This window comes from Talpa occidentalis, unplaced genomic scaffold (assembly GCF_014898055.3).
Source record: "Talpa occidentalis isolate TD23 unplaced genomic scaffold, MPIMG_talOcc4v2.1 talOcc4.16, whole genome shotgun sequence".
Lineage (NCBI taxonomy): Eukaryota > Metazoa > Chordata > Mammalia > Eulipotyphla > Talpidae > Talpa > Talpa occidentalis.
In genome coordinates, this window is record NW_023601653.1 from 85,573,190 (window position 1) to 85,599,984 (window position 26,795).

Genomic DNA, 26,795 nt, shown 5'->3' on the forward strand with positions numbered 1-26,795 from the left:
CACGTCGGCAGTGTGAGGAGTGAGGTCTGGGCCAGGGGGACAGAGGTTTACGGGGAACAGAGAAGGGGGCTCTGAGCATACGTCGGGAGACGCGGGCGTCAGCACAGGACGGCGCCGGCGTTCTCGCAGGCAGAGCTGTCCCGGCAGGCGGAGCTGTCCCGGCCGCCCCCGAGAGCCACGTCAGGTTGGAGGCGGCCAAGGCGCCCACCTGCCCAGGCACGGGCTGCCCTCCGCAGGTGGTCAAGGATGTGCCGCTGGGGTTTGCAAGCAGCAAACAGGCCACCCTGCCCGTGAGCGCTGGGCTCGTGGGGACCCACCGAAGCCGCAGGAGCCGGTGCCTGTTCACGCTGGGGATCTAGGAGGTTTTGCTCCCAGATAATGAGTTTCCAGTTCTGGGGAACCAGCTGTGATTTGTCTCTTGAGAGCCGGCTCAGGCTCCTGGCTCAAGAGTTCAGGCAAGCCTCTGTGTTGTCAGTGTCCAAACCTACACCCTAAGGCACGAAGGAGACAGAGGCTCCAGGTGTTGGGCGGGTGAAGTAGGTCTCGGCGGTGGGAACCTTCCGGGGTGCCGCGTCCCGGGGGAGCTCACTGCAGCCTGGGAGCAGCACCCAGCTGCCCGAGTCACGACCCGCTCTCGCCCAGATGCACAGTCCCCTACGTAAAGAGGCGTGAAGTGTCTTAGTCAGCACTGATGTTGTACAGATGCAGTGTGCGAGTGTACGGACGCCTCCTGCAGCCCAAGTGGGTTTTATCAAAAGCAGCTGCGGTGGGTTCATGGAAGGCCACGTGAGCCCGGCCTCGGGTCTCGCTCGCGACGGCGGCACATACCACTTATCTCAACGTAAGTGCCTTCACGCAGCAGAGCATGAAACGCACTTCATCTGGAGAGCTTGCTCTCGAGAGCTCCCGCGGAGCGTGGGAGGGGAGGCCTTGGGGATGAGGTGATTCGTGCTGTTCATCTTTCTGCCTTGGGGGAGAACCGGTAGCTTTTCAGAGCCAAAATCCAACTGCTCACCTTGGATAATGCAATGTAATAAAAGTGTTACAGGGCAAACCCCGATATAAAATGGGGTTTCCTGACTGTGGGTCCTCACCTGCGCGCTTAAAGGGGACTTATGCACGCGACACTGCAGACACACACACAGGGTTGATACAAGTTCATTTACACGGGCGGGGGGAGTGGGGAAATGAGTAACTCAGGGAGACAAATTCGTACATGCATCCTACCCCTTCTGCTGACCCGGAACCCCAATGACCCGCCCAGCTGGCAAAACCTTAGCACGCCTCGAGGCCAAGCCGGCGACCCCGCCCCTGGCCACCCGGCCAGTTAAATACCCAAACCGAGACTCGCAGCCTCCCTTTGGGGATCCTGGGATTTGTAGTTCCCGGTGTGGTGGGGGTGGAGTCCACGAAGCCTACGGACTTTGCCCAGGACCTCCTTCCCCCTATCAAGGGGAGCGTCCCTCCTGCCTCTCAGAGCCGCCATCCAGAGACGAGCACGCCGGCCCCGGGCTTCAGCCCCGCTCACCCATGGGCTGAGCCCACCGCCCCCGGGGCGGCCGGAGGGGACTGTCTGCCTGGGTTTCCACCGTCCCAGGCCTTCTGGTCTGCTAAAGCTCGGGCTCCCCCACCCCTAGTCTCACTCGCGTCACACTCCCTGAACGCCCCGTCCTGACCGTCTGACTCTTCGACACCCTCAGCCTGGCCCGGCTGAGCCTCGGCTGGCCTCCGTGAGACTTAGCCACTGCTCCTGCGTCGGCTGTCTGTGTGTCCTTGGGGGCTGCCCTGGTCCACGTTGGGCACGGCAGCCTCCTCCTGCAGGTGGCTGCTCGCCTGCCCTTCCGCCCTGGCCAGCGTGTGTGGAGCGCTTGGCCGTGAGCACAGCACAGTGCTTCACAGGCGTGTGCGCGTGTGTGTAGTGCACATGCGGGGGTTCAGGCGGGCAGACCACATCTTCTCACCTCTTCATCCACATCTCCTGACTCAGCTCCCGAAAGCCTGGGAATTTCCAACAGGGAGAGTGATAAAGGGGCTATTGTTATGTTAATGAGGCGACTTTTTGGGCCCCTGAGGGCTTGGAGCTGGTTGCCAGGGGAACCAGCGCTGTGACTGGAGGGTTGGAGCTTCTGCTCCCCTTTCTCGGTCCCGGGCCGGGGCGGGGCTGGGCTGAGGCCAGGCCAGGGACTGCTCTGTCCTAAGGCGGCCTCTGTGGAGACCCAGGAAGGGCCTTCAGGAGCTTCAGGGCTGGCTGGGGGGGGGGGCCCTATGCGGCGCCTGGGGGGGCATGGAGGCTCCACCCCCCATCTTTCTGGGCCCCTCTTCCCTCTGGCTGTTCCCCAGATCGCTCCTTTGTGATCAATTGTGCTGTTGCTGATCCCTAGGGGGGGGTGCGGGGGGGTGCGGGGGGCGGGCCGCAGCTGCAGAGTGGGGCGTGATGCGTGTGGCCAGGGCTGCAAGGCCAGAAACCAGCAAGTGGGGCCCGTGGAGGCCATGTGGGGTGCTCGCCCAGCGGGGCGCCTCGGCCCCTGCCTAGACACACACCCCCCCCCACCGCGCCCTTCCTGCTTCTCCCTCCTGCCTGGGTCTGGTTCTAACTGCAAACCGGGTCAGGGCCTGCTGTGGCCTCCCTCCAGGCTGCCTCCACCGCGAGCAGCGGGAGGGCTCAGGCGGGGCTGCAGCTGCTGGACCGTGCACAGGGGTCCCCCTCTTTGGGGAGCGCCCAGGACAGCATCTGGGGGAAATTCAGCAACATAAACGTCTCAAAATCAAATCAGGAAGCGGCGTTTTCTTCAAAGACAATTTATAATCACTTTATTTTCCAAAATACATACAAAACAGCAAAATTATCTTTCAAGTGCTTCTCCATTTTCTCTACAAAAGTGACTGCAGCGGTGCTTCTGGGCAGCGTGGCGTCCCCCGTCCGGCTGCGGCTGCCCTCGCACACGCTGAGCTGGACGCGCAAGGACACTGGGGGGTCGCGACTTGCAAGGGCGGCGGCGAGACGCTGGTTCTAGGTAGTGCGGGCTGGGCTGTGGGGTCTCAGGGGCGCAGTCACCTGGCACAAAAGCCAGAAACACAAGGCCTCGGAGCTAAGGCTGCGTCCCGCGCTCAGAGCCGAGGGCCACGGCCCAGGCCGAGCTGGGCAGCTGCTGACGACCAGCGGCTGGAGGCGGCGCGAGCAGACAGGGATCCGAGTGAGGCAGCGGAGGGGGGTGCGCCCGCCGGTGGGGGTGAGTGCGCTTTCCTGCCCTGACTTGCCTATTCCTCGCTCTGAGGGCATCTCCCCGCCCGGCTTATCCACAGTCCTCAGATGAGCCCATCCGGCCCGCACTCGGGGGCTGGTGGAGTTGACCTGAATGATCTTAACTTGCAATCGATTTCTTGCTTATTAAAAACAATGTGAATGGGCCTCCCTGGTGGCGCAGCGGGTTTTGCTCAGCGCTGGGAAGCTGTCCGCAGCCTCTGCAGCGAGGGTTCGATTCCCGGCCGGCCAGGGAGATTCCCATGTGGCACGGCAGCCCTCTCCTGTCTCCCCGCTGTCCCCTCAGCAGTGGATTTCAGTCTGCCTGCTCTGCTCCCCACTCTGGCCCTGGCGAGTCCTCTCACCCTCCTGTACCTCTGGCCTGCACCCCAGCTCTCGTATAAATAAATAAATCTTTAAAAAAAAATAGTGGCCTATAATCCGTATTTTAAAAAAAACCAACGTGAATAGTTTTCCCATTAGCGTTGAGAGTTTACAAAGCTCTTTGTGCTGGGAGTTGCTTAAGTAAAAAGCTTAAAGTTTCTTTGTAAAGGGAAGTATCGTGAAATCCACCAAACCATCTAGAGAGATAAGAAATAGGGCAAATCGTGCTGTTTTGAGCGCACAATTCCGTGGCTGGTGGGTTCACGGCCTGACCGTTTGTTTTTCGGTCCCCAAACTTTATTCCACGGCAAAGGCGTGGTCAGGTGGAATCCCTTGGGGTGATGTTCAGGCTGGGAGAGTCAACAGCCTTCGAGAGAGGTGACAAAACCAACATTCCCACACGTGAGCCTCCAGCAGGAGCCGGGGGGCGGGGGGTGCAACCCGCCTCGCTCCGTGCCGTGCTTGTGGCGAGCAGGCCGCCCCGGGGACTGAGAAAACAGGCCGCCCCGGGGACTGAGATCCTGCCCCGTGAGCAGTCAGGGGCTGGGGCCCCGACGCAAGCCCAAGACAATACCCATGAAAGCACCCCTTTCCGGGCTGGCCGGGAGGCCGTGGTCTGGGGCGGCGCTCGGCGGCCGGGGCCAGGGGAGAGGGCGGCTGGTCCCAGAGAGGCGTCTGCAGAGGCCAGAGTGGCCCTTCCGCAGCCCCTGTGGCGAGACCCGCACCCCCTCCCGGTCCCCACGGCTGGGCCAGCCGGCGGCCCGCTGTGTCCTGAGGAGGGCGGGCGGCCGCAGAGCCGGCGTGGCACCGGTGGCCACTCCTTGGTGGCTGCACAAGGACACACGTGTCCTCCCCACGACGCGAGTCCCAGGGTCAGAGGACGCGTCCCGCAGGCCTGGGCTGGGGTCCGGCCCCCTCCGACTGCGAACGGGCCTCTGAGGTTCTCACTTCGCCTTCGTGCTTCTCACCGTTTTGTGGCAACGATTGTTTCCGCCCAAAACTCCAAAGACTTGAACCAGCGCAGCCCTTGGCCCAGCCCCGCCCGTGGGGACCGAGACGTGGGGCTCGGCTCGCCAGGGGGCTGGGCGCGGAGACGGGGCTGTCCCGGGCGGCGCCGGCGCGGCCTCCTCCTTTCTCCAAGAGGCAAGAAGGCGCGTGAGCCACGGTGCGGCCCCCGCCCTGGCGACCCCTGAGCTGCCGCCTCGGGTCCGGGAGCCCGTCGGGGTCAGCTGTGCTCGTCCACGGGCCGGTGATGGGGCTCAGCCCATCCACACTCGGGGGGCATCCTGGCATCCGAGAGTCCAGTGCGGGGCAGCGGCAGCCGGTCACGGGCCACATGCCCAGGCGCTCCGCGTCCAGGGCAGACCCGAGTCCGTAGGGGGGGCGCGGGGTGCCGCGAGGGGTGGGGGGGCACTGCAGGGGATGGGGGCACCGCGAGGGGTGGGGGACCCCGCGAGGGGTGGGGGGGGGCTTTGCCCCCGTGGTGACGTGCGCTGTCCGAGCCCCAGCCCAGCGCCGCCGCCAGACGCGGGTCAAGGCTCCAAATGCCTGAAGATACTCTGGAATTAGGGCTCCGCCGAAAATGGGCTTTCCCGCCACCGGCGCGGGCTTGGGAGCCGTGTCTTGCGTCCATGTCCTGTGTCCTTGTCCTGTGTCCATGTCCTCTGTCCTGCGTCCGTGTCCTGTTTCCATGTCCTGTGTCCGTGTCCTGTGTCCATATCCTGTGTCCGTGTCCAGTGTCCGTGTCCACGTCCTGTGTCCATGTCCAGTGTCCTGTGTCCATGTCCTATGTCCATGTCCTGTGTCCATGTCCTGTGTCCGTGTCGTGTGTCCTGTGTCCATGTCATGTGTCCTGTGTCTGTATCCTGTGTCCATGTCCAGTGTCCATGTCCTGTGTCCATGTCCTATGTCCATGTCCTGTGTCCACGTCCTGTGTCCATGTCCAGTGTCCGTGTCCTGTGTCCATGTCCTATGTCCATGTCCTGTGTCCATGTCCTGTGTCCGTGTCGTGTGTCCTGTGTCCATGTCATGTGTCCTGTGTCTGTATCCTGTGTCCATGTCCAGTGTCCATGTCCTGTGCCCGGGTCCGTGCATCCACGCGGGGCCCAGTGTTTCTCACTGGCGGGTCTGCGGGGCTCGCTCCTGGCGCTGGGGGTGCCCCCACCCGGGAGGCCAGGCTCTGGGCCGACCCACCGTGGTTCTCGGCAGACGAGCGGCCACCCCGGGGGGTTCCAGCTTACAGCCGGGGCATGTTTCAAAGAGGGGGTGCGAGAGACAGAGACCCCGGCGGGCAGAGGAGCCTCCAGAAGAGCTGGCTGCGGGGCAGGGGTCCCCGCGTGGCCCTGGCCAGGCGCTGCCAGCTTGGACCCCACAGCTCTGGGTGGACCCGCCGGACGACCCAGGCGCGGCCAGGCGGACTCTGTTCAGGCAAGGGGACCCGCGCAGCAGGAGGGGCCAGGCCGCCTGGGGAGCGCCGCCACTGGCCGGGCTGCAGGTGCACCTGGAGGCCCGAACTCAAAAGGCCACTGGCCCACGGTGCCCCTCGTCCCCTCGGGCGCTCCTGTTCTGGAGTCCTACGGGGTGGAAGGTGGTTTGGGGGACGGGCAGGATCCTTGACTGTCAAAGCTGGTGGCCCGGCCAGGAAGCTGAAAGGCAAGGGTTCCAGGCGTGAGATGGGGCAGGAAGGGGGTCAGGCGGCCTCATGCTGCCCCTGTGGGCACCGGCACCCACAGGCAAGTCGCAGACCACGCCCCACCCCGGCTCTCACCTGCGCAGGTGCAGGACAGGCCACACCTCCACTCACCTGCAGGCTGCACCAAGAAGCCGGCCCTCGGGCCACCTCTGCTCTGGCCTGGCCTCCCCTGTCACTGGTCAGTGCTGCTGTGTGGGGGCGGGGGCAGTGGTCACTGGGAGCTGCGGCTCTGGGCAGGGGCTGCCGCAGTCCCTTGAGGAGAGGAGGCCGGGCTGGCAAGTGGGAACAGGGGGGCTCATCCCCCGTCAAACTACACACTCTGCCTGGGAAGAGGCAGCGACCAGGGGTAAGCCTAGGGGCCGAGTCGGGGCCAGCAGGGGTGCATCAGCCTCTCCTGTCCCTCAGGTCTCGGCTCCCTGCTGCCGTGAGGGCACAATGCGCTCACCCGAGGACTCGGGGCCAGGGCGCTGCCCGGCCCCTGTGCCCCAACCCGGCAGGCGCTGCCCAGAGGCCTCAGGATTCAGGCCCATGACCAGTCCCTCCCTGACGGGGGGTCTGTGCAGGGAGTGGGTGGGTGTGGGGTGTGGCGGCTCCTGTTTTGGGGATTCTGGGGCACTTGCTGAGTTGGCATATAGGGGAGCAAAAACCGACACCCCCAAAGTACATCTTTGGCAGAAGCTTGGTTTCAGGGAGGGCCCTGGGGCGGGTGAGGGGCTTCTGGAAAGACACTGACGTGGAACCCCCCCCCCCCAAGGTCACCTGCGGGGGACACGCCCTGTCCTTCCCGGTGGAGCAGCTGCACATGGCCTGCACCTTGGACCAGGCCCTGTCCTGAGCCCCTCGCTGCCCTGCCAGAGCCCGGGTGTCCGAGCCGAGCCTTGGGGGATCTGTGGCCTGGGGCTTCCCGGTGCGCTCAGGAGTGGACGGGTCATCAGTAAGCCTCTTCCTGGCTTTCTCTTACAGCCTTTCTCAGGTCGCGTGGCTACTGGCCCACTCAGGGGGGCCCAGAGGGACAGAATCGTGTCCCCTGTGCCCCAGGGCTGTTGTCACAACAGGAAGCAGCAGCCAGCCCCCAGTCTCCAGGCACTAACAAGGGGCGCCACAGTCACCACCCACGGGTGTAAGTTTCCAAGCACCGCAAAGAAAAAGCAGGTGACAGCTTCTATGGCTTATTTCTAAACCAATCCCCGCGCACTGGACTGCACTGAGGCGCAGGGGCCTGGAGGACAGAGTCCATGTCCGGCAGGGTCTCTTAGAAAGCCAGGGGACACCCCTCCAGGGGACACCTTCAGGGGACACCCCCCATAGCACCCTTAGGGGACTCGCCCCCAGGGACACCCCCCCATAGCACCCCCAGGGGACTCGCCTCCAGGGACATGCCCCAGGGGACACCCCCAGGGGACTCGGCGCAGAGCGGGGCGGGCGGCTCACCTCCAGCAGCGGGTGCCAGTGGGTGATGGGCTTGCGGTGGTAAGCCAGCATCTCGTTCCAGTGGTCGCGCCCCAGGCCCTCGGCGTCCAGGCCCGTCCTGCACACGCCGATGACCTCGTTGTGCCCGACCCTGCGCGGGGGAACGGCCGCGGGTCTCGCACCCCCACTGGTGCCGCACACTGACCACGGGTTTCGCGTCCTCATTCGCTAGTTTCTGCTCTCCTGGTAAGCGTGACGTGCTGTCCTTTCTCTCGGCCTCGGCAGCCCCCCTTGCCCGCGCCCCGCACCTGACTCGGCATCGCCTGCGGTCAGCGTCCCTGACTGTCTCCGTCCTCCTTCCTGGTTAGCCCCGGGGGACAGGGGCTGGGGGGTGCTGGTGGGGGGCTGGGGGTGCGCTCATCTCCTGCCGACGGTGACACCCCGCTGGGCCCTGCTCCTCCCCGGAGAGGAGGAGCTCTGGGTGCAGAGCTGGGTGGAGAAGCCCCCCCACCTCCGCTCCCGCCCTGCCTGCTGGGCACACAGCCCGCGCGCGCGGGCTCCTGACGCTGCCGTGAGGCCCGGGAGAGTGTGGCTGTCAGGCCCCCCGCCCCCGCCCGTGTCCCTCGGCGTGAGAACGGCCACTTCGGGAGAAGGAAAGAGTGGGCAGCAGCCCGTCCTGCAGCGGCCCTGGGTGCCTACCTGTCGTAGTCCATGACGGCGATGGACAGGCTGACCTGGTCCACGTTCTCGGGGGGGATGTCGAAGACGACGGCCTCGTTGTACACGGGATTCAGCGTGTTCCTCTTGGTCGTGGTCTTCCTCTTCTTCAGCCGGCGGCCCTCGCACATCAGGGACACCTTGACGTAGGGGTCTAGGGGCGGGAGGGCGGCCGCGGTCACTCGCGAGTCCCGGCCTGGCGCCCTCGGCCTGCTCCATGCCCACCAGGGTCTCCTCGGAACGCGCCGGGCGTGGGTCTCGGCAAGGAGTATTCCAGAAGAAATACTCTGGCGCGGGGGACGGGCCGGTGCCACGGAGCGGCCTCTCTGCCCAGGGGACAATTTCTTGGAGCTGGGCTCGGGCCTGTGGTGCGGACGGGGCGGGTGGGGGGTCTCAAGCTAACGCCCGTGAGGAGCGTCCTGTAATCAGGGTGGCCTTGCGCGTGCCGCCTCGGGCTGCCTGTCTCACAACTCGATGGTTTTGACGCAGCCAGGAGGGGCAGGACGTGCGGTGATTTGCAGGCCGCAGGCCGCACTGTTTCACCCTAAGGCCTTACAGCTTCCTGACCCAAGGCTTCTGCACCCAAGGACACCCCGTCCCCCGAGGCTCTTGACGGCCTCGACGCCCCCCCCCCACCGCCTGTTGTGTGAGTCACCAGCGCCCGGCCCCTGCGCCGCCTGACAGCGTCCTCCCGCGCGTGGCCAGCGGGCGGCCAGTGGCCCTCGTGCAGACCCGCGCGGACCCGGGCGCTCGCACCCCAGGAGTGGAGGTTAAACCAGGGCCTAACGGGCAGGACATGACTTGAAGATTTTCCCAAAACCACGAAGCAGAATTTCCCTCGGGACTGTCTCTGGGGAGCCCAGGGAGACTTGCTCACTGTGGTATTTTTTGAGGTCCCCAGAGTGGCCCAAGTTTTGGGCTAAATGGTGGTAAAGCTGCAGTGGGGAGCGTGGCCTCGCGGCCCGGGGGTGTTCTGCAGGTCAGGTGGGGGCAGTGAACTTGGTCAGCGTGTGGTGGCCGCACAGCCCTCAGTCCTGAGCTGCCTGGGGCACGGGGTGTCCTGGAGGGCTGGGGTGTGTGGGGGGACAGGGTGTGCAGAGGGATGGGGTGGCGTGGGGGGTGGGTGCAGGGGACGGGGTGTGCGGGGGGCGAGGTGTCAGGATGGCGTGGGGGGATTGGGGCCACACAGGATGCCGGGAAGCTGGTGTCCAGGGCCTCTGGCAGGCGCCGGCCGACTGCAGGTCAGCGCTGGGCGAGGACTGAGCCCGCGGAGAAAGACAAGTCAGCGCCCGAGCCCGAGGCCCGTCTGCTGATGACACTTTCAAAAAACTCCGCCCCAGGGTGTGAGCAACGGCTGACTGGGAGCCGCGATGAAGAAACTGAGTAAGAAGCCAGGCCCGAGCAGCCAGGCCCAGGGGTGCCCGCCGGACACCCTGGCCCTGGAGGGGCCCCGCCAGGCCCGGCCCTGCCCCGCCCGCCCCCGCAGGCCCTACCTGAGGAGCCCGTGATGTCCATGGCCTTCAGGTTCCTGCACTTGATGACCGTCAGTGTCATGCGGCCGGCCGTGGGCAGGTAGCAGAGGGAGAACATGATCTCCCCCAGGTCCACGCTCTCCTGCGGGGGCAGTCAGGTCAGCGGCCTCGACTGCAGCAGCCACGCCAGGGGTTCCCAGCCGGCGACGGCACCACCCGTGCCCCAGGCCAGCGGGGCCACCCCCGCCTCAGCACCCCAGGGGCCTCCACAGGGGACTCCCTGGTCTGGCCACATGCCCGGGGACCCCGTCTGGCTTCCACCGTGCCAGTGACTTGCAGGACCCCAGTTGAGCCTGTGAGGTGTCGAGGGCTTGGCAGCCCTGCAGGGCTACACCCCAGGATTGTGCCCCCCATGGCCTGCCCCAGCCCCGCCCGGCCCCACGCACCGTGGTGGCGCAGAGAATCTCCCTCCACACGGACGCTTCCCGGGACAGGTCGGAGGCCTCGAACAGGTTGTCCAGGATCACCTCCCCAATCATGTCGTGCCGGGAGAACCTGTCGAAGTCGTACACGCTGAAGTGCAGCTTGCGGGCGCCCAGCTCGCCGTAGGGGACGGGGAACTGGAAGGTCTCGTCGAAGAGGGGGTTCAGCGTCTTCCTGTGCACGCGGGTCTGGAACTTGCGCTTCCGGTCGGGGAGCAGGTACATCTTCACGTAGGGGTCGGAGGTGCCGCTGAAGTCCTTGGCCGGCAGGTCCAGGGCCTGGATCATCCTGACCACCAGCAGCTGGCCCTCGTAGTCGTAGCGCAGCGCGAAGTTCAGCTTCCCGCAGGTCGGGGCGTCCGCGTGCCCGCCGCCCTCGGAGTCCACCGACCTCTGCTTGTAGAGCTCGGGCTTGATCCGCCCGATGCTGGTGGTGGTCTCCCCCCGCTGCAGCGCGGGCTCGGCGCCCGGCTCGAAGTCTACGCTGGACACCTGCATCTGCCGCGGCAGGTGCCGCCTGAAGGAGTTGTGGCTGCAGCGCGGACACACACACACGCACACACCGGCCGTTAGGTCAGGACGACACAGGGCCCCCGATAGCGTGAGCCGGCATCTGCAGCAGCCAGCACCACCTCACACACATACAACACGCACACACACAACCCCCACACACATGTTCACACAGACACACAAGACAACCGTGCCTGCACACATGACATGCACACACAACCGTCAGGTCGTGGGTGACACAGGAGGCCCCAGGGTCACAGGAACCCACGTCTACAGCAGCAAACATGCACACGCTCACACACACCCACGCACACACGCAGGCACACACGCACGCACGCAGGCAGGCAGCTCGCTGGTGACAGCGCTACATGGTGAGATGCTGCCCCAGGCAGGTGCCCTGAGCGTGCCATCCACGCCTGCTCTCACGCCCCGGCCTCGGCCAGCTGAGCCGCGGGTCGTGGAAGCTCGGACCCCACCCTCTTGCCCCCACTGGTGTCCTCACGTCGCCCCAATCTCGAGCAAACTAGTCCTCCCTCCCCTGGCTCTTGGGCCAGGCGCCGCTGCCCATGTCTGCCGGGGCGCTCACACCTGCACCCCGAGTTGCTCCAGGTGGCCCCCGGATGAACATCCCCACACAGGACGTTGGACAGAGGGGTGGGAGGCGCCAGCTGGGCCTGTTGGCAAACACGCGATTTCCAGGAGTCTGCAAAACCCCTGCCTCTGTGATAACCCCGCGGTCTCAGGGTTCAAGCTGTCGTCGTTACAGTTACACTGAAGTGGAACTCGTCAGGGCCAGAGTCGTAACTGAATGTGTCTCTCACATTCGAGCAGCGTCCTTCCCGGGGCTGGGCTGCCCTCCTCCTTCGGCCGCTAGTGGGTGGCAGCCCCCGGCCCGCCATCCAGCCGGCCGCGGCGCGGGAAACCGCAGCCCTCCCGCGAGCCCCCAGCTCACTGCACAGCGCAGCTCGGGCACGGCGCACGGGCACGGGGCGGGCCCCAGCCACACCCCTGTGGCATGGGGGGGCGATCTGTTTTCTGCTTGAAGGGGGCTCAGGGGTGTCGTGGAGAGTTACGTGGAAGGAGGGGACTGCAGATGAGGCCTGCGGAGTGCCGAGGCGCGCCGAGGGGCGGGACTGCGTGTGGGGTCGGTGACGGGGACCCGCGAGGCCGGAGACACAAGCACGTGTCCGCCGCGCGATCCTAGACATTGAGCTTCTGACCTTGCGGGGAGGGGGGGAGTCGCTGGCCTCCCAGGTCTCCACCTCCCGGGGCCCATCCCCTGGGAGGCCCTTCCCCGAGGGCCCCTGGCGTGGACACGGAGCCCAGCGGGGGAGAAGGGCGCCCACAGTCGCTGGGAGGTGGTGCCCGGCGTGGACTGGCCGCTTCCGCTGGGAACACCCCGCCCGCCGGTGCCGCAGGCCCCGGGCAGCGCCTCGGAGGGGGCTCCACACGCCAGCGCCGCCCCTGCCCGGGCACGCCCTGTCTCCGGCCCGGAGCCCGCTGACCAGACTCTGCACTTGGGCCCGGGTGCCTCGTCTCGCGGGGGGCGGAGAGCCCCGAGACCCTGCCGCCCCGGCTCTGCGCGGTCGCTGGCGCTGGCCGCAGAGGGGCTCGCGTGAGGTCGACGGCCCAGGCCCGGCAGGCGCGCACCTTGCAGCGAGATACTCGGATGCGTCGCCCGTGGGCGGTGCACACCTCACAGAGAGGCAAAGAGGGAAAACAGCTCTGACCAAGGCCGGGGGGCCGAGGAGCTGCCCCCGGCCTGTCCCGGCAGAGACACCCCGTCTGATTACCTTCCCCAACGCCGGTCACTCTGCTGGGCGGCCACGCAGACGAGACATTCCGTGTGCTTTCCTGTCACTCCTTGCACTTAGCGTCATGATGGATGAGAAAATCGTGTAATTCACTACGCGCCGAAGTTCCTCGTGGAAGAGCCCGAGATGTATTTTTAGATGCGCTTTTAACGGCCTCGCTGGGTCCCGAGCGCTGGGAAAGAGCAAGGCCGCTCCGTCTGTGGGACCCGATCACACAGGCACCGCGCCCCCGCGCCTCAGCCGGGCACGCGTGCCAGAGGCATGCTTGGGAGGGGCCACGCAGCCAGCTGTCCGCCGAGCCGCGGGGTCATCGCGGATCCCCGTGCGAGGCGACGAGGCTGCAGCTGGAGCCTGCCTGTGCCGCCTCCACCCTGGCGCGGGAGCAGCTCCGGCCCGTCGACTCGGGGTTTGTTCTGGTCTGAGTGGCGTGCGGGGTCTTCATGGCCTTCAAGTGTGAGGCCCGTTTCCTGGACGCCGTGGCTCCGTGGCCTGGGCAGGCTGGGAGGCCCTGACCCTGAACGCAGCAGCAGCTCCACAGGCCCAGCGGGCAGGACCCGGGCGGGCAGGGTCAGGGCGGCACCAGCATGCGAGCAGCCAGCCTGGAGGCCCGGCGGGGCCGGGCGGAGCCTGCAGGTGTGGGGGCTGGAGGAGCCGCTCCCAGGGGCCCGAGCGCCCGACATGACCTGGTTTCTGCCGGTACCACCTTCACTTGGCAAAGATTTTTGATTAAAAAAATGCGTTGTGAGTCAACCCCCCAAGAACTTAATTCCTTATTTCTTATAGACTGGACCCTTATTTCACACACTCGCTTTTCAAAATAGAAAATTGCATCTCCTGTTGTCCTCAAAACCGGGACTCCCGTCCCCTGCCCCAGACAGAGCGGGGGTTCGGGCCGAGCCTGCGCCCTCAGCACGCGGGGGGGGGGGGGGGGGGGGCGTGCTCCGAGCCAGCGCGAAGGCTAAGAGGAGCTGTAATTAGCACAGTGTTCAACCATCGCCATGACAACACACGTCTCGGCTTCCTTCTTGCTCTTTTTTCTTCTCCTTCCCTCTTTCGGGGTGACAGTGACAAGCAAGTGGCTGTTTCGACTCAGATAAATACCCCGTCAGGGTACCCGCCGCCTGCCCGTCGCTGCTCCCGCCTCCTTCCCCGGGGGCGGAGGCCCCGCAGGGCCTGAGCTGGCCGGAGCCGCCAGCAACAAGGGGCTGTGTCCCCCAGCGACTCCCAGGTTTCTGTCCGGACAGATTCTCACACCGGGCAGAGGCCGGGAGCTGCGGGCGGGTGCCTGGGACCCACCGGGAGCCCGCGTCGCCCCCGTGGAGACAGATCCCTCCAGAGGTGGGGGGGCAGGGCCAGAGGCCCCTGGGCCCTGCTTTCCTGGACAGGTCACGTACCGGCGCGGCCCTGGGGCCCCGCAGACTCCCGCCACCCCCCCTCGCTCGGCCTCAGCCTCAGCTCAGCCTCCGGCCGCCGTACTACCTCCCAGGAGCTGAGACCTGCCGCCCGGCCTCGCCCCCCACCGCGCTGTCCCTCGACCCCGGCGGCGGGTCAGCGCCCGAGGTCAGAACGCACTGAGTCACTGCTCTGCGCCGAGGACTCGCTGCCAGGTTGCTCTGGAACCGTAATTCACGAGACAAATGGCCAGTTTCTCTGAAATACTGGCCCCTGACCTTTTCCACGGTCAAAAAATGTTTCCATCACAAGAGTCAGTAACGGTTGCTCCTGCTCTTGCATATATTTCAGGGGACGCATAGGAAGTCCCTTTGGAGAACATCCCTGGTAGCTTCTGACCTACGAGGAAAGTTCTGAGGACACGGGTTGATGCTCGGAGCAGAGCTGTCGCTGGCGGATAACAGCAGGTCGAAAAAATAAATCCAAGAACACCGGTTCTTCCAGCCTGGATCATGGATTCCCGCGCTGCGCGGCGAGACCAGGCCTGGAGGGAAGCATCTCGGCTGCCCCTGGCCGGCCCGCCCGCCTGGGCCTCCGGCCGCAGCTCCGCACGAGGCGACCGTTGTGTTGGAACCCGCAGGCTCAGACCTGGCCCGGCCCGCCGCGGCCCAGACTGCGGTCTCGCGGGGGCAGCGCCTGAACTCGTCGTGCTCTGAATTTCATAAAAACCCGTGCCGGGGGGGGCCTCCCTGGCGGCCTCAGGGTTGAGTCTGAGAAGCGGGCACCACCGGTTTCCCCCAGGGACTGCGCTGGGGCCGCACTGGCCGTCCCCACCCCCACCCCCGTTTCTCCAGCAGCCGCGCAGGGCCAGACCCCCGAGCCGGCCCCCAAACTCGGTCCCGGGGGACTGGGGGGCCTCTGCCTTTGTGGGGACCCTGCACAGGTGTGGCCGCGCCCCGCTCTCCCGTGGAGTCTCCATCTCCACACGTGGCATTTGGAGAGTTTCGTTTCCCTGAGGTTTCCAAAAAGACTCTGGGCAGAGGGCGGCTCGTCGCTGGAGGGTCCCGTCTGCAGCGTGTGCTCAGAGACGCGTTCGTGTTTCCACAGCGCCCTGCGGACTCGCCAGCGCGTCACCCCGAACTGCGAGCATGGGAGGCTTCCTGAATAGTGCCGTGGCCGCAGTTTGCAGCGGTGGCTCCAGTCACTTCTAGCAGCGCATCCGATTTTGACAAGGCAGTTCGGGTGCGGCTTCAGCGAGCGGGGGCCTCGCGGCATCTCGCGCCGGCCGGCCGCTGAGCGGTGTGCACTCGCTGTCAGTCTCCACTGCTCGCTCCGCGCACTTGCTGGTGGCCGCTCGCCCTGCCTGCTCGAGGCCGCGCCACCACGCGTGTCAGAGCCAGCCCGGAGGCTGCCAGGGGCAGTCAGGAGCAGGTGCAGCCCAGCGAGCGGCCTCTCCGCCAGGTCCCGCGGGGCTTCCCTCTCTCAGGTGTGCTGCGCCCCTGCCCCGCAACAACCCGCCCCACCATGCCCCCATCTGCTTCTTCCTCACGGCTTCGCTGCTTCTTCCCGCCTCAGTTTTCTCTCAAGAAATCATACATGTTTATACACACCCACCTGCACACGCGCCTGCACTCACCTGCACATGTTCACACCTGCACATGCACCTGCACGTACACGCACCTCTATTTCCTGCACCTGCCCACTTACCTGGACACACACATACCTGTATGCACCTGCATCTGCATACGTACCCGGACACACACCTGCACCTGCACACACACCTGTATGGACCTGCACATGCTCACACCTGCACACACACCTGCACACACATGATCCAGTGGCACGTGCTCGCCAGTTCTTACCGGGAGGACGGCGTGGGGTCGGTGGTCTGCCTCTGCACGCGTGCATTCTTGGCCAGGTGCTCCCTCAGGGCGGTCTGCACGGCCGCGGGGATGTCGGGGGAGGTGTGGCTGATCTTTATCGCGGGCTCGGTGGCTCTCAGCGCGGGCTTTCCGTCCTCTGCCGCCTCCTTTTTCTCCTCGGCTTCGCACGGCTCAGCGGATGCGGAGCTAGACACGCTCTGGGGCAGCGCGGCTGCGCCGGGGACTGCGGGCTTAGTCCTCCAGCTGGGCCAGCACAGCTTCCAGAAGACGAACACGGAGACCACCAGCAGGGCCAGGCCGCAGAAGCTGACCACGACAGCCAGCAGGCTGACGGAAATGTCTGGAAGAGATCACAGAGCAGAGGAGTTCACAGCCACACACACAGACGGCAGAAGTGCAGAGATTTCATTACGATGACAAATTTTCTAGACTCAGGGTTTCAAAGTTTGCTTTGCAGGCAAGAGAGATCAGTAAGACGCCTGGAAACTCAGAGGAGATATTTTTAAAACGCCATCCCGGGGACACCTCAGTTGCACACAGGAAACCCTCAGCACACGTGACCCGTTTCCAGGCGCTTGGGCCTGAGGGGTAGAACAGGGCGGCTGCCCCGCCCCACTCCCCCCAAGCAGGAGCCCTGGAAGCCAGGGAGCCCAGCCCTGAGGTGTGTGTCAGCCACAGCGGCCACCAGGCTCTGCACCCGAGGCCCAGACGGCGCCCTTTCCAGCAGCCTCGTGTTCCTGCCTCACGTCCGCCACCTCCTGGCTCGGGTGCCACCGGCTGACGGCACGCGAGGGAATGTGCCTGCAGACCCAGGGGTTACAAGTCCACTGGAAAGAGAGACGTTTATTTTTACTTCTTTTATTATTAACAAAGAGAACACACGGTCAGCGCGCTTTCCAGCATTAACTGTGCGCGGCGACGCTGCCTGCGCGACCTCCACGCATTCCAGCTCGACCGCACCTCACCACGCGCTCCGGGGCAGCTCTACCAACGGCCGCCCCGCGTCCAGCAAGGCCTCCGCCGGGCTTCCCAGCACCTGGGCTCACTTCTTGTCGCTGCCGCATTTCATGACTGACGGTATTTCACGCGTGTTCCTGGGGACCGGTGACCCTCCTGGTCTCTGAGGTCGAGGCCGCGGCCCACACCCACCCTGAGCACCCGGGGCCCTGAGAACGGTGACGAGTGGCTCCGCCTGGGTCTGTTATGGGACAGCAAGGCCCGGGCGGCAGCACAAGTCACCACAGGGTCACCTGCCACCGCCAGTCCCTGCTCAGAACAGGCTGCCCGCTGCCCGGGGTGCCAGGGTCCGGCGGGATGGACAGAGACCAGGGCACCATGGCGCCTGCCCTGCAGCCCAGGGCGAGGCTCGTTGCACATCCCCCGTGGCCTCAGCTGCCGGGGCTGGTGACCGCTGGGGTCTAGGCCGTTGACGGGGAGCTCTAGGGGTCTCCTTGCAGCGGGACCCAGACACACAGGACAGGGCCTGGCTCGGGCGAGACCCCTGATGGTGCCCACACGCTGGGGGGGCTCTGGCACCACGGACCTTGGCGCCCCTCGTGCCCTCGCCCTGGCATCCACGGTGGTTCTCGTCTCTCTCCGTGGGGGCCCCTCATGTGGACTGTCCCCCGCTGACCGCCTGCCAGGCGGCTCTGCCTCCCATGCCACTGCCCTCTTGCCCTGGGGTGTGGCGACACCCCCCCCCAATGTGTGCGAGTGACTGGCCGCAGTTCCCCGGCAGGCGCCACGAGCAGCCGTCTGGGAAGGCAGCAGCTCCAGGCCCTGCAGGACGGCGCAGCTGCCTCTGAGAGCTGCTGAGGACGCCACACGTGCATGCAGGCGGCAGACGGGGGGGCGCGGTGCAGAGGCCGTGGTCCCGCTGAGCTGGTGAGGAGTGGGGCCCTGGGCTGGGCACAAACCCCGCCTGCGACCCCTGCTTGTGGCCTCTGACCCCTGAGCCCCGCCTGCGCCCTGAGGCTCAAGGAAAGGACCTGATGGAGCAGAGAGCCCCCAGAGGCGACTGGGAAGCCGGAGAACCAGGCCCGCGTGTGGCCACAGACTCTGGGGACGTTCTAGGGTGAGGGTGGGCGAAGCTCACTAGCTCGGGGCAGGCCTGGGGGTCCAGCAGCAGCCCCATGGCCGGGGGGACACCGCTGACCTGGGGAAGGAGAGCGAGCGGTGACCAGCTACCAGACACGCGTGGGGGCGAGGCTGCAGCCTTGGGGGCTGGATGCGCTGGGCAGGGCCCGGGGAAGTGCTGGGCAGGTGTCCAGCAGGGGTGGGCACCGAGCAGGCGCAGCCAGGTCTTTGGCGCGAGGCCAGCACTGCTCGCTTGGTGGAGTAGGACCCGAGTGACGTGAGCCCCCTGGGGCTTGGGCTGTCACAGAGGGGAGGTCTGAGGGCTGGGGCCGCATGTGGAGCGGGGAGCACGGGCTTGCGGGTGAGCGCTCCTCGGTGGGGTCCAGCAGAGACCCGCCCATCCGGCTGTGAGGCTCGGAAGCCTGGAGCCGGAGAGGCAGGGGCCGGCCCTGGGACAGGGTCTCAGCGCGGAGAGAGCGGGCTGGGTCCCCGGTGGGGGGAGATGGGCGCAGGGGCTGGGGAGGGCGGCTCCCCAGCGCACCCCTCCAGGCGGGGGAGGCGGCCAGGTCGGGCCCACGCCCCGGGCTCTGCGGTGCCCCTCCCTCCGGCAGCTCCCTGCCAAGGCCCTGGGGCCAGAGAAGGGTCCGTGAGGGGCGGGCGAGGGGCTGAGAGCGCGTTTACCTGTCCGAGGATCTGGCGTGGCCGGCACAGACCAGCCACGCAGCCCTGAAGATGGGATGAGGCCACGCCGGGCAGGAACAACATAAGCCCCAAATGCGATTTCTCAGAAGCCTGAGGGTGGCAATGGTGGGGGGGTGGTGTGGTCCTGCCCCTGCCGGAGTACCCGGGCCTGATCCGCTGCCCGCACACGCGCCCGGGTCTGGTGGACGTTCTCATCTGTGCCTTTCGGTGCCATTTTTTAATTTTAAAATTCTACTTCTTTAATTTTGAAAATGTGCAAGAATATAATTTCCCGTGGTTAATCAGCAGTTACTCGTCAGTTCCGGGTATTCCAGGCCCTGGCCGTCGGAGGCCGGGTCCGAGACCCCAGTGGCTCTCCTGGGGCAGCTCCTCGGAGCTGGAGACGCGGCTGCCCTGCCGGTGACTCATTTGCAGCCCCGTGTGGAGCCGGAGTCAGCACAGAGTGAGCCGGCGTGTCCAGGGCCCAGACCCGCAGCACCAGATAGGACGGAGCTGCTCTCTCCTCACAGCCGCTGAGCAGGCCCCACGCCCTGCTCCAAAGGGCATCTGCAGCATCTGCCCTGCCTTCAAGGCTCCGCCTTCACCAAGATGGAGCAGAGCCAGGGGCCCGTCCCTGCCGCAGGGGCACGAGGGGAGGACAGTGATGCCGCCGTACACACACTCTGCCGCCGGGGCCAGGGGTCGGGACGCGCTCAGAGCACCCGCCTGCAGGGCCAGCTGAGAAGTGCCGTCCCTTCAATGCACTTTATTTTTTTTTAAGATTTATTTTATTTTTTGTGCATACGAGAGCTGGGGTGCAGCCCGGGCCAGGGAGTGACCCGTAGGGCGCAGCAGACCTCTCCTGTCTCCCTGCTGCTCCCCTCAGCAGTGGATTTCAGCAGATCCGCCTGTTCTGCTCCCCACTCTGTCTCTGGGGGATCCTCTCGCCCCCCCCCCGCCCCCGCCCCGCCCCTCTGGCCTGCACCCCAGCTCTTGTATGCATAAATAAATAAATAAATCATTAAAAAATGCCAAACTTAAAAAATCTTTTCAGCTTTTCAAAGTCACGCTGAAGCACTGTGCGCTCACATAATTTACGGCCCCTGCCCATTTTAATGCCTGGCCCGAGAGCTGTCACATCGAAAGCCCAACAAGTACTTGTTGAATGGGGGTGCAAGCGCACGCCGCCCCGCAGCTGGGTTAATGCCTCCTACTGTCCAGATTAGAAATGGTAATAAGCTTCTTAATACTATTTTGCCCATTGTTCCTGTAAATCTGCGACAGCAGAAACAGAACCAAGGCAACAATGAAGACAGAGGAGACCTCGGCAGTCCTCGTGATCTGATCAAACAATTCTGCAATGTGGACAAATTGACATTTACGAGGTTTTAAAAATCGACCGTGATGTTCTCTGTTCCATGGTGGAATGTGAACTGGAGCCGCAGATCAGGACGCATCTCAGGACCGTCCACGCCCCAGGATGCCTCCCCAGAACCGGCCTGCGCCTGTCTCTGTGGCCCCACCTGCCTCCCCCCTGCGTCCGGAATGCAGCCGCAGGTCTGCTTGTCTCTTGTCCACACCTGCCCCGCCCCGCCCTGCAGAGCGGCTGCACCCCTGCGTGTGCCTCCACCTGTGCGTCCAGGCGTGGGGCTTTTCCGAGTCCATCTCAGAGCCCCTTGCACTCCGGACAGCTCGACTGTGAGGGAAGCAACTCTCCCGAAGGAGTAACAGAGCCAGGCCTCTGTCTCTGGACGGGGCGGTGCTGAGAGTTCCAGCGGCTGGAGAAGCTGCACCGGGCAAATGAGGAACAGCGGGACGGCCAGCCGCCCAGTTACAAGGCTCCCGGCAGCCCTGGCTTCCTCGGACCCATTCGTGCTAATCACACTTCGGGGCCCTCGAACAGTGATTCTCGGCTTTCTCCACGGTTAGATTTCGTCTCCAGTGCCTCCCAGTGCTGAATTTTAATAATAATAGGCAGCGCTAATTAACTTAGCCAAAATAGAGTAACAAGATAATGGCACCGCAGCACAATACTGTTCTCATTACAAATTAACACAAACAATCCGGCCGGTTATTTAATATCCGTCTTCATTCTCGGTTCACTTACGAGCACATGAGAAGAGCTGTGTGTGTAGGATCCGAGTTGCACACGTCACACACCGAGGACTTGCAGGATTTTACTGTAAAAACGCATGACATTTGGCAAGAATATGAGCGAGTCTCGGGCCTGCTCAGCGGCCCCTGCGGGCTCACGCCCCAGCCGAGGGGGAGACCTCGCGGCGGCTCTTGGGTGCGCGGGCACCCTGGGCCGTGGCCCTCCCCTCACACCGCGGAGCCACGGACACTGCAGCGAGCCCTGGACGGGGCAGCACAGCCTCACGGGCCCGGCCCGGCGCGCCTCCAGCTCCGAGGCCTCCTCTCTCCGCCTCTTACTGCAGCGGGGGTGGCAGCTAGGGAAATGCGGCTCCTGCTTCGTGCTCACAACTGCGAAGTGATGACTCCTCTCTCCAAGAGCAGCGCGCCTGGGGGTGCAGTCTGGAGAGCGGTGGCTGTGTCCTGCGCTCCTCTCACTTTGGCAGACGCGAATGGATGCAACAGATGGACATTCCTCGCCCAGAACCCTGGGAACCACAGTCAGGACATCACACGTGTCCAGCCCCGGCCCAGCGCCGCCCCCACTGCCCCGGAGGCAGGGCCCAGCGGCACCCAGCGGCCTCGACCCAACCTGCCACCGGCCCCGCCCCAGCCTGGCCACCCAGACCCTGGCTCCTGCCTCTGTCCCGGGCTGGACGCTGAGGCCTGACCACATGGGCCGCCGTGTTAGCCGCAGAGATACGGGCACATAAGGCTCGGTTTCATGAAGCCCAGCTCATGAAGCGGCACCCTCGTTTTACAAATACGGACGCTGAGATGTCTTGAGGATACACGCCTTAATTCAAGTATTTGGCCAACAAGTATGTACTGAGACTCCAGTAGGAGCCACAGATCTTTCCAAGTGTTAAAGGTAAACAGTGAACATAACCCGTCTGCGAGGAGCCAAGCCCTGAGCCGAGTGAGCAGGATGTGAGCCGGACAAGGTGCAGACGAGACGGGCCTCCCTGGGGCCCAGCGTCAGTCAGGCTGTCTCCACTGCAGCACGAGTTCCATCCTGGCCAGGGAGCAGCCTACAAGGCACAGCAGACCCCTCCTGTCTCCCCGCTGCTCCCCTCAGCAGTGGATTTCAGTCAGTCTGCCTGTTGTGCTCCCCACTCTGTCTCTGGGGAGTCCTCCGCACCTCTGGCCTGCACCCCAGTTCTTCCACACACACACATCTATTGATTTCATTCTGAAAAGTAAGATGCAGATCAGGAAGAAAACAATTTAGACATAAAGATCATTAAATGGCACTGAAAATTCTAGTTTGTCTTCCACCAGAATTTTCTGCCAAAAAAAAAAAAGCTTGTAAATAAATGAAGATTCACCCCAAATAACGAACTTTTCCCATGCAACAAAATTACAAAGATGACCAGGTTTTAGAGAACGTGGGCTTTGAACGAGAGGGACAGCGCACACGGTGGGTACGAAGTCTCCCAGAGGCAGATTTCAGGGAGTCGCAGTCCACGCCGAGGGAAAATACCGATCTTGTGAGAAGAAAAAAAAAAACAACCAGGCTCGGAAGCAGCGCCCAGGACTGCCAGGATGTGGATGTCGGGGAATTAAGAGAAATTGATGCTTGCTGAGGCCGCCTGACCTTTGATGGTAACTGCCCTCCCGTCGGGAGGGACCTCGGGACATGAAACTGCTTCGGGGCGACCGGCAGGCCAAGGCCGCCAGGTCAAAGGGGAATCCAGCTCATTATCAGTTATCAGCTGTGCTTCTTCCCGAAGCCCCTGGGCTGAGGGGGGGGGGCCTGGCCAGGCAAACCACGACTAAGCTGAGCCACCATTTGCTTGGTGTCCGAGAGGCATCGACGTGGACCCCGCAGTGAGCATAAAATGTCTTCAAATCCCCGCGGGCACCTCTCAGCAGGCAGGAGCCTCGGTGGGTCTGCCGGGACCTGCTCACCTCCCAGCCAAGAGCGGAACAGAACACGGGCCTTTAGAGGAATCTGCCTCAATTTCCTTTTTGGAATTTTTAGTCCCGAATGACAAGTGTGACACCACCACCCGGAACGCCGGTGCAGTAGCTGTTTATGTAAAACGCCCACGGCTGTGCAGGGCTGTGCTTGTGAGCTGAAGTGGGGCGACTAGCTGTGACCATTGGGGTCCACCTGTCCAGCAGCTTCCACGGAACCTCGCGGGAGCGCGAGAACGCAGCAGTCAGCGGCTGTCCAGACACGATCCCAAACGAACTCAAGGTTCACTCACAGCCTGTGTCTGGGAAATAACACGTGAGGCCGGCAGGGTGTCCTGACTCCCCTGAGCACCTCCTTTTCGCTCCCCCGTGCAGCGGGAGTTCAGGGGTGACCTGTTAGGGGCGGGGGAGTCAGTGACAAGACTCTGCAAAGACGAGATGTTCTAACAGCGGCACAGGACGAACGTCCTGGGGCACAGGTCACGCCGCTGAGGAGCCATCCCCAGGGGCAGCTGCCCGGGTCTGCACAGGCTGGCAGCACGATGGGCTGGCCGGGTTCTTGGCCTGGGGCACCGGCCGGAGGTCAGGCCCTGTGACCCCTGAGCAGCTTAGTGGGGGGTGGCTTTCCCCAGCCCCCTCCTCTTCCAGAGCGAGGGATGGACACCCTTGATCTGGGAGCCATGGTCCCCGCGTCCAGGCAGTGGTGACCGATGACCACGAGGCCCGCGGGGGCACAGGCACAGGCAGGAGCGGTGAGAAAGTCTAAGGGGGGGGTGTCGGAGCGAGGAGCGGCCATGACCACACCAGGGAAAGTCTGAGCACCCCCCTGGCAGCCGCCGGCCTTGGGGGCTCATTTCCCATGAAAGCGCTCCCCGGGGGCGGCGGCGCCAACAGGCCCGCGGAAGAGGAAGCGGGTTAGTGTGGAAGCTGGTCCCGGCGACCTCCCCGCTGACCTCGGGGCTGCCCGGTCACCATCTGCCGCCGGAGGGGGCTCTGCGGAGGCCTGAGACCTCGTGCTCGCCTCTCCGCACCGCAGGCCCTGGGGGGGCCTCCACCCCACCTCGAGGGCCCAGGTCACGCCCTGGTCTCAAGCTGCGCAGCCCCGCGGGGACCGCGCGCAGGCTGGACACCTGCTGGGGCGAGCGCCTGGGCGGCAGCTGCTCAGCCCGCGGGGCCGGCGCTTCCCCGGTCCGCGAGCGACGCGAGCCCCCGGCGCCCCCGGAGCCCCCCGCGCCCCTGGAGCCCCCCGCGCCCCTGGGTCCCCCGGCGCCGCTGGAGCCCCCGCGGAGTTGGGGACCGCGGCGCGGGAAAGCGCAGGCAGCGCCGCTCCTCTCGGTCCGTGGGGTGGGGTCCCCAGCGCGCCCGCGGCCCCCCGCCTCCCCCTCCCGCGTGGACCGTCCAGGTGCGCGCCCCGCGCTCCCTCCGCGCCCACTTGTTGCCCGGGCGACCCGGGGCGCGCGCGGCGCTGACTCCCTCCCGCGGCCTCCGGCGCCGGCTCCCCCCGCGCGCCGGGCGCCCCCTGCTCGCTCCGGAGGGAGTGGGGCGCGCCGTGGAAGGGGCGCCCACCCCTCTCCGCCCCCCTTCCGCCGACCCAGATGCGCCTCGAGCCCGCGACGTGGCCCCCAATCCGGCTCCGCAGGAACCAAACCGCCTTTGGCGCCGAAGTTCGCCTGGAAGCGCGCGCCCCCCGCCCGCCCGGCGCCCCCCGGCAGCGAGGCGCACCCGAAACTTACATAATGGGAGCGCGCGCCGCTGCCTCCGCGGAGGGCGAGGCGGCCCCGCGGTGCCCGCGGCCGGGGCGGGGCCCGCCGAGCGCTCGTCCCGCGGCTCCGGGGCCGTCCGGGCGCCACAGGTGGCCGCGCGGCCCGGCTGCTCCCGGCGGCGCCGGCGCTTCTGCCCCCGCCCGGCCCGGCCCGGCCCCCCGCGCGCCCCCGCGCCCCCCCGCGCCCGCCTCTCCCCAGCGGGGCGCGCGGGGCCGGCGGGGCCGCCCGGGCCGGGCCGAGCGCGCGGGCGGGACGGGGCGGGACGCGGCGCGCGCGGTTACCTGTGCTGCCCCCGCCCCGGCGGCCGCGGCCGGGCGGGAAGAGGCCCGCGCAGCGCTCCGGGTCCACGCGGCCCGCGAGGCACAGCTCCGACACGATGCGCAGCGCCTCCTGGCACAGGCTGCCCGCGCCGTCGTCCTGGCGGGCGCCCATCGCGGCGCGGCCCGGCGGGCCCCGGCGCCTCGGGCTCGGCTCGGCTCGGCGCGGCGCGCGGGGAAGCGGCGCGCGGGCGGGCCCGCGGCTGGGACGCGGCGGGCGCCGAGGGAGCCGAGGACACGCCGGGCGCGCCGGCCCCGGCCCCGGCCCCGCGCCCGCCCGGCCCGGCCCCCCTCCCCGCGCGCGGCCAATCAGCGCCGGCCCCGCGGCGGGAGGGGCGTCCCCGCGAGGGGGGCGCGGGGGGCGCGGGGCCGGGCTCGCGCGGGGCGCTCCCGAGGAGCCGGGCGGCGGCGGCGGGAAAGTTGGGGCCGCGGGGCTGGGCCGGGGCGCGCGGGGGGCGGGCGGGCCGGGGCGCGGGGTCCTGCCGCGACAGCCGCTCGGCGCCCCCCTGCTGGGAGACGGGGGGGCGGGGGGCCACACCGAGAGCCGCGCCCGTGGGCCCCGGGGTCCCCGTGGGGGTGGGGTCGCGGCTCGGGGCCCCGACGGCCTTGGCGAGGCACAGCTGCCGCGGGGGGGGGGGGCGTCGGCATGGTTACGGGGCGCTCCGAGGACACCCTGAGTCGGCGTCGCTGAATCCTGGTGACGTGATCCCGGACAGCGGGTGGGACCCGGACTCGCGGGGACCCGCCGCCTCGCTGGCTCTTTGGTCTTTAGACGCGAGACTCGGAGCTTTTTAGATAAGACGGGCCGCGGCCATTTCCCTGCGGAGCGCCCGCGCCCCCCCCCCCCCGCGCCCCCGCGCGCCCCGCGCCCCCGCGCCCCCCGCGCCCCCCCGCGCCCCGCGCCCCCCCCGCGCCCTCCCGCGCCCCCCGCGCCTGCGGCTCCGGCTCCCCCCTCCCCGCCCCCGCCCCGCCCCCCTGTGCTCCGGCTCCCCGGCCCCTCGGGCGGGCAGCGGGGCGAGGCCCGGGCGCTCCCGCCCACTGGCCGGCCGGGCCCTGAGGCCTCCGTCCGTCCGCGGACAGCTGCTGCCCCCGCGCCGCCGGTGCGCCTGTCGGGCTCCTGGCTGTCGCCTGAGAGGAGGCCGCGGCCTGGACACTGGCCTCTTGCTCAGCTGCCCTCGCCAGCAGGTGAAGGAAGCTCCTCGGCGCCTTCTGACCCGGGTGGGATTTTGAGAAGGAAGAGTCTGGAGTCAAGGTGCCCCTGGGTGCCGAGGGGCGGAGGCCAGAACCGGCTCACGTCTCACGGATACCCAGCTGCTTCCGCTGGCCCGAGCCGGCCGCAGGCGTGTGCACCGGGGAGCCGGGGTGAGGCGCAGGGAGCCTGGCACCGCTGCCTGCCACTGGCCTCCTGGCCGTGACCCGCTGGGCGCCCTGGGCCGCTGCCCTCCCGGCCCTGCTTCCCCCCATGCAGGTCTGGAGGGTCTTCTGGGTGCAGCGCTCCCGCGGGCAGGGCCTTGGGGTCACCCTGGGGACACCATCCCAGGCCCCAGGTGGGGGCTGACGGGGGGTGAGAGGAGGGGGCAGCTGGGCTCAGCCAGGGCCGCAGTGTGACAGCCGTGCCTTCTGCTCCCGCCACCCGCTGCACCCTGGGGCCTGTACGCGTCCTGACGGGGTGACCTCCGGCCCCTGACTCGGGGGCAGGTCGGGCCTCTGCGTCCCCCCTCTGACGCGCTGCGCTGGGCTGTTTCCTCCTGTGGCTCACATGTTGGATCCAGATTCCCCACGACTGTTAGCGGGAGGGAGCTGTGCGGGACACTGTGGGGCCGGTCTGAGCTTTGCAGAGAGCAGGCACTTGGGCGAGGGCAGTCACGGCTCAGGGAGGCGCATGTTTCAGGCACCGGCACTCGCCGG

General features: G+C 66.3%; 1 protein-coding gene across 1 annotated transcript; it reads right to left on the minus strand.

Moving 5' to 3' along the window:
• Positions 1 to 6,137: 6,137 nt before the first annotated feature.
• Positions 6,138 to 25,002, minus strand: SYT10 (synaptotagmin 10). Its single transcript, XM_037513330.2, has 7 exons — positions 24,852 to 25,002; positions 15,977 to 16,337; positions 10,363 to 10,930; positions 9,938 to 10,058; positions 8,427 to 8,598; positions 7,749 to 7,878; positions 6,138 to 6,270 (listed from the first exon to the last, which is right to left on the minus strand). Exons 1-7 carry the CDS (start codon positions 25,000 to 25,002, stop codon positions 6,199 to 6,201), a joined length of 1,575 nt encoding a protein of 524 aa, XP_037369227.1. The 3' UTR covers positions 6,138 to 6,198.
• Positions 25,003 to 26,795: the final 1,793 nt, after the last annotated feature.